Source organism: Anomaloglossus baeobatrachus, chromosome 4, assembly GCF_048569485.1.
Source record: "Anomaloglossus baeobatrachus isolate aAnoBae1 chromosome 4, aAnoBae1.hap1, whole genome shotgun sequence".
Taxonomy (NCBI): domain Eukaryota; kingdom Metazoa; phylum Chordata; class Amphibia; order Anura; family Aromobatidae; genus Anomaloglossus; species Anomaloglossus baeobatrachus.
This window is the reverse complement of record NC_134356.1, coordinates 637,209,314-637,224,647: the sequence shown is the minus strand read 5'-3', so window position 1 is coordinate 637,224,647 and position 15,334 is coordinate 637,209,314. Positions and strand designations below refer to the sequence as shown.

At 46.9% G+C, this 15,334-nt stretch overlaps 1 protein-coding gene across 15 annotated transcripts in view; it reads left to right on the top strand.

Moving 5' to 3' along the window:
- SORBS3 (sorbin and SH3 domain containing 3) overlaps positions 1 to 15,334 on the top strand; it is an 84,508-nt gene that overhangs the window by 44,865 nt on the left and 24,309 nt on the right. For all 15 annotated transcript variants that reach the window (XR_012753078.1, XM_075346430.1, XM_075346429.1 and 12 more), the window contains exons 10-12: positions 505 to 563; positions 2,509 to 2,623; positions 9,391 to 9,495. Coding sequence is in view for 14 of the 15 variants with exons in the window: in XM_075346430.1 (XP_075202545.1) it covers positions 505 to 563; positions 2,509 to 2,623; positions 9,391 to 9,495 (279 nt within the window). In the remaining variant the exon portion in view is untranslated. The remainder of the gene's footprint in view (positions 1 to 504; positions 564 to 2,508; positions 2,624 to 9,390; positions 9,496 to 15,334) is intronic.

Sequence of the window (15,334 nt, the reverse complement as noted above, 5' to 3'; positions counted from 1 at the left end):
ATCAGGCACGATCCGGCGAAAAAAACAATACGATGGATCCGGCGAAAAAACGGATCAGTTGCATCAGTTTTTTCCATCAGTTCCTTCAGTTTTTTGACGGATCCGTTGTGATACTGAGCATGCTCAGTTCAAAAAAACGGATCCAGCGGCCGTATCCAGTTTTTGCCACATTACGTCGGATCCGACGTCCATAGGCTTCCATTATAAAACATGCCGTACGGCGCCGGATACGGTTTTCGGCGGAGACAAAAAAAGCATTCCCCCTCAGCGTTCCATTCGGCCGCCAGACAAGCCGGATGGAACGCAAGGCCGTCCTGCACAATCCGGCTCTAATAGAAGTCTATGGGGGAAAAACGGATCCGGCGGCAACAGATGCCGGATCCGTTTTTCAGGTTTTTGCCGAATTGTGCCTGATGGCAAAAAACTGATGTGTGAAAGCAGCCTAAAGTCACACTTAGCTGATTTATGCAGACCTTTCTGTGACTGTGCCGTTTATACTTTCAGGATCTATCACCGATTTGTAAAGCTGTGGTCAAGTTTGATTTTGTGGCCGAGTCAGAAAAGTGAGTGAGTACGACTTTATTTCTATTTACTGATTTTCTCAAAGGTGTTCTCTCTTGACATATATGTGGTAAATCTATCCATTTATGACTTTGTTGGTCGCTTTTATATACCGTACACTGGAGATCAGAATTAGAGAACAACGCACAATTTCCTAAATGTTGCGGTCATTGTGTTGTCCTATGTGATTATATCCTAACCTGTGGAAACTCGCAGGATTTTAAGCTTATTTCATAAATTGAATTTATTGTAAAGCACATAATACAAAAGTAAAGGAGATAAATGAAAAAGAACACGGATCACAATTAGAGAACACTTTCAGATCCCTGCAAGTTATTGGTGTTATTTAGGGATGAGCGAGTAGTGAAATACTCAGACTCGCTATACTCGTAACGAGTAGGTCCTAATACTCGGGTACTTGTTACGAGTAGCGACTCCGATGCAAGTCAATGGGAAATGCGAGTAATTGTCTGCTGGACCTTACAAAGCGGTCTGGGGCTGAGCAAAAGGCTGAAATTGATGCATGATTGTTTAAAAGCCGGATGGGAAAAAGCCACTGGCTTTTCTAAACAATCAGCGATGTCCCCGGCGGTGCTGTCCTCAGCTGTGCTGGCCGGCGCTGTCCTCGCGATGCTCCGGCTTTCAAATCCTCGAACAGTGAATAATCAGTGAAAAAAATGAGCGGAGGTCAGGAGCGGGAGGCAGCATCGCTGGATACAGGTAAATATAGAACATCTTTTCATTGCAGAGACACGTGTTTTACCCGGTACGTGTCACACGTATGTGTGAAGCCCCTCACCTGCAGGTCGCCTCAGGGTCTTCACGTGCTGGGAATCTTCTGGCAACAGGTATGTCAGGTTAACTTTAATAGGAATCGTGATGCCACTCTCGGTAATTGCGGTCAGGGGGGGACCGCCACTGTAGTTTAACGAGCGTCTGGGGCTGATGGTGTTTGCAGTCTGGTGTTATGGCCTCCTGAGAGTGAGGCTGGCCCCAGGGGCTCGGGTGTAGGTGCGTATAGAACCACAGGTCGCAGAAGAAGTCACACACAGGCAGCAATGTCTTTCAGGGTTTTTGCTCACTTTCAGTTGGTAGTTGTGAGACAACCCGGGCGATGCTATGATGAACCAGGTGGAACCAGGTATCCCTCAGGCTGATATAGGGGTGACTGCTGACTCGCCTTCCTGCACCTTTGTTTTGGACCACCTCTGACTTGAAGTATATCGTGGGATGCATCCAGGGAAGTCGCTGCTGCCTTTCTCCCCTTTCTGACCCGTTTGCTCGATCCTCCTTATGGGCCCCCTTGTTGCTGTTGATGCTGCGGGTTCTTTGTTGGTTGGTGTGGAACCCCTAGTCCCACCGCCGACAGTATTTAGCAGACCACTAAATGGATGTCTGGCTCTAGGGACCTGTACCCCGTGTGTGCTTCCACTGCCAGGAGTTCCCGTACTCGACTCCTTACTGCTCTCTTTCTTCGGGTGTCTTTCAGTCTGACTTGGTGGTAATGTTCTCTCCCGCCAGCAGCCACCGCACGTGCAGGGTCTGACAGTGTTTCGCTCTTCAGCCCTACACTTCAGACTCGGCTGCTCCACTCCTCCTCTGACTGCCACTGCACAACTCTCCTTCCAGCTCCACTACAGCACCACACTATCTGAGATGCGAGGGCCACGCCCCTTTCCTGGGTCTGCCCAGGGGTCCCCTCTAATGTGTGTGTGTGAGTGTCCTGGTCAAAGGGTGCCTGTATATACAAACCCTAGTCAGCCTTTGGGATTACCAGTTTGTACTGACCCAGCATGGGTGCAGTACTCAGTGGTGCCTGACCAGGGCAGGGGCGCCACATATTCAAACACAGATGTCACATGTGTGACCATAACCATGCGTGTGACTAGTACCTGAGTAAACACGGACGTCTGAAACCAGCCTTATTCTGTCCATTTATTTTTGTAGAGAGATTTCCTTGCAGCGTGGGACCGCGGTCACCATCCTGAAGAAGATCGATGAGCACTGGCTGCTGGGAGAGCAGCATGGAAGGAGAGGCATCTTCCCTCAGAGTTACATCAAGGTCAGCAATTGTCTACATACAGTATGTATCACCGTACATTGCGAATGTTGACAACTAATAAGGGCACGAGCCCACAACGAGCTTTTGTCGCTGCATCAAAATTGCAGCATTTTACAGTCACAGCTCAGTGTAGAGTCAAGAACATGATGGTTACTGCCCATAACTGACTCTCAATGATGGCCCCTATTACTAACGCTTCATAAATATTCAATTATTGCTAATCACTGCTTGTGAGCTCTCATAATGATAGCTGTCACTCACTAATAGGACCGCCCACTGGACTCATACAGCAGATAGCTGTCACTCACTAATAGGACCGCCCACTGGACTCATACAGCAGATAGCTGTCACTCACTAATAGGACCGCCCACTGGACTCATATAGTAGATAGCAGTCACTCACTAATAGGACCGCCCACTGGACTCATATAGTAGATAGCTGTCACTCACTAATAGGACCGCCCACTGGACTCATATAGCAGATAGCTGTCACTCACTAATAGGACCACCCACTGGACTCATACAGCAGATAGCTGTCACTCACTAATAGGACCACCCACTGGACTCATATAGCAGATAGCTGTCACTCACTAATAGGACTGCCCACTGGACTCATATAGCAGATAGCTGTCACTCACTAATAGGACCACCCATTGGACTCATACAGCAGATAGCTGTTTCTCTAATAGGACCGCCCACTTGGCTCATACAGCAGATAGCTGTCACTCACTAATAGGACCGCCCACTGGACTCATATAGCAGATAGCTGTCACTCACTAATAGGACCACCCATTGGACTCATACAACAGATAGCTGTCACTCACTAATAGGACCGCCAACTGGACTCATATAGCAGATAACTGTCACTAATAGGACCGCCCAATGGACTCATAGAGCAGATAGCTGTCTCTCACTAATAGGACCGCTCATTGGACACATACAGCAGATAGCTGTCACTCACTAATAGGACCACCCACTGGACTCATATAGCAGATAGCTGTTACTCACTAATAGGACCGCCCACTGGACTCATACAGCAGATAGCTGTTACTCACTAATAGGACCGCCCACTGGACTCATACAGCAGATAACTGTCACTAATAGGACCACCCACTGGACTCATATAGCAGATAGCTGTCACTCACTAATAGGACCGCCCACTGGACTCATATAGCAGATAGCTGTCACTCACTAATAGGACCACCCATTGGACTCATACAGCAGATAGCTGTCACTCACTAATAGGACCGCCCACTGGACTCATATAGCAGATAGCTGTCACTCACTAATAGGACCACCCACTGGACTCATATAGCAGCTGTTACTCACTAATAGGACCGCCCACTTGGCTCATACAGCAGATAGCTGTCACTCACTAATAGGACCGCCCACTGGACTCATATAGCAGATAGCTGTCACTCACTAATAGGACCACCCACTGGACTCATAGAGCAGATAACTGTCACTCACTAATAGGGCCGCCCACTGGACTCATATAGCAGATAGCTGTCACTCACTAATAGGACCGCCCACTGGACTCATATAGTAGATAGCTGTCACTCACTAATAGGACCGCCCACTGGACTCATATAGTAGATAGCTGTCACTCACTAATAGGACCGCCCACTGGACTCATATAGTAGATAGCTGTCACTCACTAATAGGACCACCCATTGGACTCATACAGCAGATAGTTGTCACTCACTAATAGGACCGCCCACTGGACTCATATAGCAGATAGCTGTCACTCACTAATAGGACCACCCACTGGACTCATACAGCAGATAGCTGTCACTCACTAATAGGACCACCCACTGGACTCATATAGCAGATAGCTGTCACTCACTAATAGGACTGCCCACTGGACTCATATAGCAGATAGCTGTCACTCACTAATAGGACCACCCATTGGACTCATACAGCAGATAGCTGTTTCTCTAATAGGACCGCCCACTTGGCTCATACAGCAGATAGCTGTCACTCACTAATAGGACCGCCCACTGGACTCATATAGCAGATAGCTGTCACTCACTAATAGGACCACCCATTGGACTCATACAACAGATAGCTGTCACTCACTAATAGGACCGCCAACTGGACTCATATAGCAGATAACTGTCACTAATAGGACCGCCCAATGGACTCATAGAGCAGATAACTGTCCCTCACTAATAGGACCGCCCACTGGACTCATACAGCAGATAGCTGTCTCTCACTAATAGGACCGCCCACTGGACTCATACAGCAGATAGCTGTCACTCACTAATAGGACCGCCCACTGGACTCATATAGCAGATAGCTGTCACTCACTAATAGGACCACCCACTGGACTCATATAGCAGATAGCTGTTACTCACTAATAGGACCGCCCACTGGACTCATACAGCAGATAGCTGTCACTCACTAATAGGACCGCCCACTGGACTCATACAGCAGATAACTGTCACTAATAGGACCACCCACTGGACTCATATAGCAGATAGCTGTCACTCACTAATAGGACCGCCCACTGGACTCATATAGCAGATAGCTGTCACTCACTAATAGGACCACCCATTGGACTCATACAGCAGATAGCTGTCACTCACTAATAGGACCGCCCACTGGACTCATATAGCAGATAGCTGTCACTCACTAATAGGACCGCCCACTGGACTCATATAGCAGATAGCTGTCACTCACTAATAGGACCACCCACTGGACTCATATAGCAGCTGTTACTCACTAATAGGACCGCCCACTTGGCTCATACAGCAGATAGCTGTCACTCACTAATAGGACCGCCCACTGGACTCATATAGCAGATAGCTGTCACTCACTAATAGGACCACCCATTGGACTCATACAGCAGATAGCTGTCACTCACTAATAGGACCGCCAACTGGACTCATATAGCAGATAACTGTCACTAATAGGACCGCCCACTGGACTCATAGAGCAGATAACTGTCCCTCACTAATAGGGCCGCCCACTGGACTCATATAGCAGATAGCTGTCACTCACTAATAGGACCGCCTACTGGACTCATATAGCAGATAGCTGTCACTCACTAATAGGACCGCCCACTGGACTCATATAGCAGATAGCTGTCACTCAGTAATAGGACCGCCCACTGGACTCATATAGCAGATAGCTGTCACTCACTAATAGGACCGCCCACTGGACTCATATAGCAGATAGCTGTCACTCACTAATAGGACCGCCCACTGGACTCATATAGCAGATAGCTGTTGCACACTAATAGGACCACCCATTGGACTCATACAGCAGATAGCTGTAACTCACTAATAGGACCGCCCACTGGACTCATATAGCAGATAGCTGTCACTCACTAATAGGACCGCCCACTGGACTCATACAGCAGATAGCTGTCACTCACTAATAGGACCGCCCACTGGACTCATATAGCAGATAGCTGTCACTCACTAATAGGACCACCCATTGGACTCATACAGCAGATAGCTGTCATTTACTAATAGGACTGCCCACTGGACTCATATAGCAGATAACTGTCACTAATAGGGCCGCCCACTGGACTCATAGAGCAGATAACTGTCACTCACTAATAGGGCCGCCCACTGTACTCATATAGCAGATAGCTGTCACTCACTAATAGGACCGCCCACTGGACTCATATAGGAGATAGCTGTCACTCACTAATAGGACCGCCCACTGGACTCATATAGGAGATAGCTGTCACTCACTAATAGGACCGCCCACTGGACTCATATAGCAGATAGCTGTTGCATACTAATAGGACCGCCCACTGGACTCATACAGCAGATAGCTGTCACTTACTAATAGGACTGCCCACTGGACTCATATAGCAGATAACTGTCACTAATAGGACCGCCCACTGGACTCATATAGCAGATAGCTGTCACTCACCTAATAGGACCGCCCACTGGACTCATATAGCAGATAACTGTCACTCACTAATAGGACCGCCCACTGGACTCATATAGCAAATTGCTGTTACTCACTAATACGACCGCCCACTGGACTCATATAGCAGATAACTGTCACTAATAGGACCACCCACTGGACTCATAGAGCAGATAACTGTCACTCACTAATAGGGCCGCCCACTGGACTCATATAGCAGATAGCTGTCACTCACTAATAGGACCGCCCACTGGACTCATATAGTAGCTGTCACTTACTAATAGGACCGCCCACTGGACTCATATAGCAGATAGCTGTCACTAATAGGACCGCACACTGGACTCAGAGCAGATAACTGTCACTCACTAATAGGGCCGCCCACTGGACTCATACAGCCGATAGCTGTCTCTCACTAATAGGACCACCCATTCGACTCATACAGAAGATAGCTGTCACTTACTAATAGGACTGCCCACTGGACTCATATAGCAGATAACTGTCACTAATAGGACCACCCACTGGACTCATAGAGCAGATAACTGTCACTCACTAATAGGGCCGGCCACTGGACTCATATAGCAGATAGCTGTCACTTACTAATAGGACCGCCCACTGGACTCATATAGCAGATAGCTGTCACTCACTAATAGGACCACCCATTGGACTCATACAGCAGATAGCTGTCACTCACTAATAGGACCGCCCACTGGACTCATAGAGCAGATAACTGTCCCTCACTAATAGGGCCGCCCACTGGACTCATATAGCAGATAGCTGTCACTCACTAATAGGACCGCCTACTGGACTCATATAGCAGATAGCTGTCACTCACTAATAGGACCGCCCACTGGACTCATATAGCAGATAGCTGTCACTCACTAATAGGACCGCCCACTGGACTCATATAGCAGATAGCTGTCACTCACTAATAGGACCGCCCACTGGACTCATATAGCAGATAGCTGTCACTCACTAATAGGACCACCCATTGGACTCATACAGCAGATAGCTGTTACTCTAATAGGACCGCCCACTTGGCTCATACAGCAGATAGCTGTCACTCACTAATAGGACCGCCCACTGGACTCATATAGCAGATAGCTGTCACTCACTAATAGGACCACCCATTGGACTCATACAGCAGATAGCTGTCACTCACTAATAGGACCGCCCACTGGACTCATATAGCAGATAGCTGTCACTAATAGGACCGCACACTGGACTCAGAGCATATAACTGTCACTCACTAATAGGGCCGCCCACTGGACTCATACAGCCGATAGCTGTCTCTCACTAATAGGACCACCCATTGGACTCATACAGAAGATAGCTGTCACTTACTAATAGGACTGCCCACTGGACTCATATAGCAGATAACTGTCACTAATAGGACCACCCACTGGACTCATAGAGCAGATAACTGTCACTCACTAATAGGGCCGCCCACTGGACTCATATAGCAGATAGCTGTCACTCACTAATAGGACCGCCCACTGGACTCATATAGTAGATAGCTGTCACTTACTAATAGGACCACCCACTGGACTCAGAGCAGATAACTGTCACTCACTAATAGGGCCGCCCACTGGACTCATACAGAAGATAGCTGTCACTCACTAATAGGACCGCCCACTGGACTCATATAGCAGATAACTGTCACTAATAGGACCGCCAACTGGACTCATATAGCAGATAGCTGTCCCTCACTAATAGGACCGCCCACTGGACTCATATAGCAGATAACTGTCACTAATAGGACCGCCAACTGGACTCATATAGCAGATAGCTGTCCCTCACTAATAGGACCGCCCACTGGACTGATATAGCAAATAGCTGTCCCTCACTAATAGGACCACCCACTGGACTGATATAGGAGATAGCTGTCTCTCACTAATAGGACCACCTATTGGACTCATACAGCAGATAACTGTCACTCACTAATAGGACTGCCCACTGGACTTATAGAGCAGATAGCTGTCACTCACTAATAGGACTGCCCACTGGACTGATATAGCAAATAGCTGTCCCTCACTAATAGGACCACCCACTGGACTGATATAGGAGATAGCTGTCTCTCACTAATAGGACCACCTATTGGACTCATACAGCAGATAACTGTCACTCACTAATAGGACTGCCCACTGGACTGATATAGCAGATAGCTGTCCCTCACTAATAGGACCACCCACTGGACTGATATAGGAGATAGCTGTCTCTCACTAATAGGACCACCCATTGGACTTATACAGCAGATAACTGTCACTTACTAATAGGACCGCCCACTGGACTTATAGAGCAGATAACAGTCACTCACTAATAGGACCGCCAACTGGACTTATAGAGCAGATAACTGTCACTCACTAATAGGACCGCCCACTGGACTCATACATACAAACACCAAGGATTACACTGAATAAATTGCAAGTTTTGATTAATACTTTCCAACAAACCTATGCATCATTCTGCTCAGCTTCTCGCTGTCTATACTAAGCTGTCCACAGATCAGGCGGCATACAACGTGACAGGTTCTCTACAGTTATCTTTTCAGTTATGTCTATTACACATTTTCAGCTGATAATCTGTTCATAACCATCATGTCCTCTCGTCAGCTCATAATTAAATTACTGATCAGCCGGAGCTCATCATGTATTGTGTGAGCAAGTCATAACGATCTTATCTCAGTCTCAACTCGTGACGCCTGATCAACTCATTCCGCTCATGTCTGCTGATCATCTTGTAATGCCTGAGTAAGTCATCGGAATCATGAACTAATTAATCCATGTTAATTATGACCTTAGGTGTAGAAATAGTGAGCGCAGTCTTGTCTGACCATTCTTGTGTGATCATCCTGATATATTAGTCATTATTTGCTTCCTTTCACAGGTGCTGACCCCGGGTGAGCCCGAACATCCGGACGCTCCTCAGCTCTCAGGAATTGCCCTTTATGATTTCAAGGCGGATTCTGAAAGAGAGCTACCTCTCCATAAAGTAAGGGCCGGTCCCGTGTCATTAGAATTCCTCTTACCTGTCATTCCTGCATGTGCAAACAAACAAAGGAAACCATGGCAACTAGAATGTGATCATAAGCCGCATTCCATCATATACCGATTCCGCTCCATTTATGGGGTGACATTTTCATTTATTATATTTTAAATATTCCAATCATTTTTAATGGTCACGTTATGAGAGAGCGGAAATATTTTGTCTTTTTAAGTTATCAACACAGAATGATGGAGATTTGATTATCTAGAAAAAGAAAATTCTGCTTCATTATCAAATCGTCAGGGATTTTCAGGTGTTGGAAACAGCACAGGGCAGCGTGGGAACAGTAGGGGGCACAGCTTACCTCCTCTCCTCTGGCTCTGATACATGACTCTATACCTGGTACTCTATGGCAGTAATGTGACTATCACTTTAACTTGACAGCTAAAGGGACTGTCACATCACTGCCATAGAGTACCAGGTATAGAGTCATGTATCAGAGCCAGAGGAGAGGAGGTATGCTGTGCCCCCTACTTTTCCCACGCTGCCTGTCTGCTTCCCTGATTTATTAGCTTATATTCTTCCTAAATTAACAATTCTGCAGAATATTTTCATAGGACTCTCCTCTGTTACTCCTCTTGGAAATTTAGAGATAAATTGAGACCTGACAGCTACTGTTCCCCTCATCAATTAAATGTGTTCCTATACAGTCTATGTAGGATCACACCCTGTTTACAAGGTGAGCGATAATGTTCTATTTATTCATATATTTCCAGGAGGAGTAACAGAGGAAAGGCATTGTCCATAGTTGTAAGATTTCTAAGACGCTCCAAAAGAATGTGGAAGTCACGTACAGACAATGTATGAGGTTCTTTTTGCCCGAATTTCAGCTGTATGACCCGTAGTTTTGACAAAGTTTACTGGATAAATCTGACCATTGTATAGCAAAGTAATACCCACTGTTGTTGCTTGTCTCACCGATTGCCAGCTCTGTCTTCCTGAGCTTTCTCTGTAGACAGGGATGCTCCAGTGAGGTCAGTGCTGTCAGTCACCAATTAGGGAGGCGGGGCATGTAAATAAGGGGGAGGAGCAGTAGTGTACTGGCCACACCCAGAGTGCGCTAAGTGTCCTAATCAGCATATCTGGTTATACTTCAGTGCAATTTTTATAGACGCTATCCTCTACACGGCGGTGTGCGGGGTTTATATGATGAGGTTGGGCTGACAGCCTCCCTATACCGTAATGACATTCCTGACATTAGTGCTCAGGGGCAGACATAGCATTTGTGTAACCTGTGCAGCTGCACAGGAGCGCTGCAGGCAACGCTGCCGAAGAAGAACAATGGGGCAGGTTTACTAATCCTGTCTAATATTTCATCAGTGTAAACTTAGACTAGACAGCTTTAAAATTGGCTAAAAATTTATTTCAGCAACTCACGCTGGATGACAAATTTGGAGAATCTTTAGATGCTTTTGTCTTACCTTACACCACCTCTTAGTTGTCAATAATTTCCATCATGCATGTAATTTTGCACAAAAAGTGTCGAGAAACAATAAATGTAGTGCAGGGCATATACCCAACCTTTTTGGTGCAAATTGCAACCGGGATTATTGAACACACATCTACTTCTAATTCCCCCCACATACATGGGTGCTTCGCTCGGCTGAGCGGTCATTTGTTTTCAATGGGGAAAGAGGAGAAGGCTGCTGCCAGAATATGTCTGGCAGTGGTTTATCTGCCAGAAAGAGGGGAAAGCTGCTGGCAGAATATGACTAGCAGTTGTTTAATTGCCAGAAAGAGGGGAAAGCTGCTGGCAGAATATGGCTGGCAGTGGTTTATCTGCCAGAAAGAGGAGAAGGCTGCTGGCAGAATATGACTAGCAGTGGTTTATCTGCCAGAAAGAGGGGAAAGCTTCTGGCAGAATATGACTAGCAGTGGTTTAATTGCCAGAAAGAGGGGAAAGCTGCTGGCAGAATATGGCTGGCAGTGGTTTATCTGCCAGAAAGAGGGGAAAGCTGCTGGCAGAATATGTCTGGCAGTGATTTATCTGCCAGAAAGAGGGGAAAGCTGTTGGCAGAATATGTCTGGCAGTGGTTTATCTGCCAGAAAGAGGGGAAAGCTGCTGGCAGAATATGTCTGGCAGTCGTTTAATTGCCAAAGAATGAGGAGAAAGCTGCTGCCAGAATATGTCTGGCAGTGGTTTATGTGCCAGAAAGAGGGAAAAGCTGCTGGCAGAATATGTCTGGCAGTGGTTTATCTGCCAGAAAGAGGGGAAAGCTGCTGGCAGAATATGTCTGGCAGTGGTTTAATTGCCAAAGAATGAGGAGAAAGCTGCTGCAAGAATATGTCTGGCAGTGGTTTATCTGCCACAAAGAGGGAAAAGCTGCTGGCAGAATATGCCTGGCAGTGGTTTAATTGCCAGAGAATGAGGAGAAAGCTGCTGCCAGAATATGGCTGGCAGTGGTTTATCTGCCAGAAAGAGGGGAAAGCCGCTGGCAGAATATGTCTGGCAGTGGCTTATCTGCCACAAAGAGGGGAAAGCTGCTGGCAGAATATGTCTGGCAGTGGTTTATCTGCCAGAGAGAGGGGAAAGCTGCTGGCAGAATATGGCTGGCAGTGGTTTATCTGCCAGAAAGAGGGGAAAGCTGCTGGCAGAATATGTCTGGCAGTGGTTTAATTGCCAAAGAATGAGGAGAAAGCTGCTGCCAGAGTATGTCTGGCAGTGGTTTATGTGCCAGAAAGAGGGAAAAGCTGCTGGCAGAATATGTCTGGCAGTGGTTTAATTGCCAAAGAATGAGGAGAAAGCTGCTGCCAGAATATGTCTGGCAGTGGTTTATCTGCCAGAAAGAGGGAAAAGCTGCTGGCAGAATATGGCTGGCAGTGGTTTCATTGCCAAAGAATGAGGAGAAAGCTGCTGCAAGAATATGTCTGGCAGTGGTTTATCTGCCACAAAGAGGGAAAAGCTGCTGGCAGAATATGGCTGGCAGTGGTTTAATTGCCAGAGAATGAGGAGAAAGCTGCTGCCAGAATATGGCTGGCAGTGGTTTATCTGCCAGAAAGAGGGGAAAGCCGCTGGCAGAATATGTCTGGCAGTGGCTTATCTGCCACAAAGAGGGGAAAGCTGCTGGCAGAATATGTCTGGCAGTGGTTTATCTGCCAGAGAGAGGGGAAAGCTGCTGGCAGAATATGGCTGGCAGTGGTTTATCTGCCAGAAAGAGGGGAAAGCTGCTGGCAGAATATGTCTGGCAGTGGTTTAATTGCCAAAGAATGAGGAGAAAGCTGCTGCCAGAGTATGTCTGGCAGTGGTTTATGTGCCAGAAAGAGGGAAAAGCTGCTGGCAGAATATGGCTGGCAGTGGTTTAATTGCCAAAGAATGAGGAGAAAGCTGCTGCCAGAATATGTCTGGCAGTGGTTTATCTGCCAGAAAGAGGGAAAAGCTTCTGGCAGAATATGGCTGGCAGTGGTTTAATTGCCAGAGAATGAGGAGAAAGCTGCTGCCAGAATATGTGTGGCAGTGGTTTATCTGCCAGAAAGAGGGGAAAGCTGCTGGCAGAATATGGCTAGCAGTGGTTTAGCTGACAAAGAGGAGAAAGTCTGTGCCAGAATAGTCTCAGCTAGAGAAAGAGGAGAAAGCCGCTGCCCGAATATGTCGGAAGCAGTTTATCTGCTCAAGAATGAGGAGAAAACCGCTGCCACAAAAAGTCTGGCAGTGATTATCTACCGGAGAAAGAATAGAAAGCCGCTGCCAGTGAGTTTAGCCATCTTTCATCTAATATGTATGGGGATCTTTGGACAACATCTTGAAGCTAATGAATTCAATGACTCAGAATTCTTGGTGGACTGTAATCTAGAGAGAGAAATGTGCCTAGAGAAGACCAGGGGCCCATATACTGCCCTGCACAAGGCCCTTCTGGGCAGTTACCAGGAGCAGATGTATGTACCGTAGGTCTCCTGTGACCACCTGATATCACGTGCAGCCGCCCTGTGTGACATTTTATGTGCATATTACTGAGAAATAGCCGGTTATAAAATCATCTCATGATGCCGGCGTGAAACTGACACAAGTGCTGTTGCCATAGGCGTGTAAACATGAATTATACATCGGCTTCATCACTAAGGAGGATGACAGCAAAAACATGACACGTCAGCTCTACCCGATGGAACATTCCTGGGCCTGAGGTGGAACATAGGACAATGTGAGGGAGAGAGGACAGAGGAGGTGACGTAAAATGGCGAGTGACGTACTATATTTCTCTCATCACTAATATGTCAGCAATTTCTATTGCCACACAGCTTTCCTAGTCTGCTGAACAGCAAACCTGTCCTTATCTCCACAATGTACAGTACAAGTAGGGGATTGAATAATTAGGCAGATTTCTTATCTGAAAGACCCAGAAAAAAGGGTGACAACCCTTGTGGGAACTATAGTGGAAGCCATTTTGGTCGTCTCACATCTTTTCCAGTCCCCTGAGTGTATAAACTGCCCATATAGCCAACAATATGTCAGTAAATGATGCGCAACAATTTATAAGGCAGATTTGTGAGGCTATAAGCTTGGGAAAGATGGATGACAACCCTTACTGGAAGGATAATGATAGCAATATTGGTTTCCTCTATCTTTATCAGTCTTCTGTATGGTAAATCTGCCTGTACATCAAGCAATATACAGTAGAAGTAGAGGATGTGTAAATTCACAATTTGGCAGATTTCCTATTTAAGAAATTAGGAAAGCTGGGTGACACTGGGAAATGCTGGGAAAGCTTGGTGACACTAGTACAGTTGTGTGACGCTGGGAAAGCAATGTGACACTGGGATAGCTGCGTGACATTGGAAAAGCTGGGTGACAATGAAAAATCAGTGTGACACTGGGATAGCTGGGTGACATTGGAAAAGCTGGGTGACAATGAAAAATCAGTGTGACACTGGGATAGCTGGGTGACATTAGAAAAGCTGGGTGACAATGAAAAATCAGTGTGACACTGGGATAGCTGCGTGACATTAGAAAAGCTGGGCGACAATGAAAAATCAGTGTGACACTGGGATAGCTGCGTGACATTAGAAAAGCTGGGTGACAATGAAAAATCAGTGTGACATTGGGTTAGCTGGGTGACACTGAAAAAGCTGGGTGACACTGAAAAAGCTGGGTGACACTGGGAAAGCTGGGTGACACTGGGAAAGCTGGGTGACACTGGGAAAGTTGGCTGACAGTGGAAAACCAGGATGACACTGGGAAAACTGGGTGACACTAGGAAAGCTGTATGACACTGGAAAAGCTAGGTGATACTGACGGGCTGGTTGACACTGCAAAAGCTGGATAACACTGGGAAAGCTAAGTGACACTGGAAAAGCTGGGTGACACTGGGAAAGCTGGGTGACACTGGGAAAGCTGGGTGACACTGGGAAAGCTGGGTGACACTGGGAAAGCTGGATGACACTGGGAAAGTTGGCTGACAGTGGGAAACCAGGATGACACTGGGAAAACTGGGTGACACTAGGAAAGTTGTATGACACTGGAAAAGCTAGGTGATACTGACGGGCTAGTTGACACTGCAAAAGCTGGATGACACTGGGAAAGCTAAGTGACACTGGGAAAGCTAAGTGACACTGGAAAAGCAGGGTGACACTTGGAAAGATAAGTGACACTGGGAAAGCTGGGTGAACCTGGGAAAGCTGGGTGACACTAGGAAAGCTTGTTGACACTGGGAAAGTTGGCTGACTGTGAGAAAGCTGGATGATACTGGGAAAGCTGGATGGCACTGGGAAACTGGGTAACACTAGGAAAACTGGGTGACACTGAGAAAGCTGGGTGACAATTCTTGTGGGAACTATGTTGGGGGACGTAATG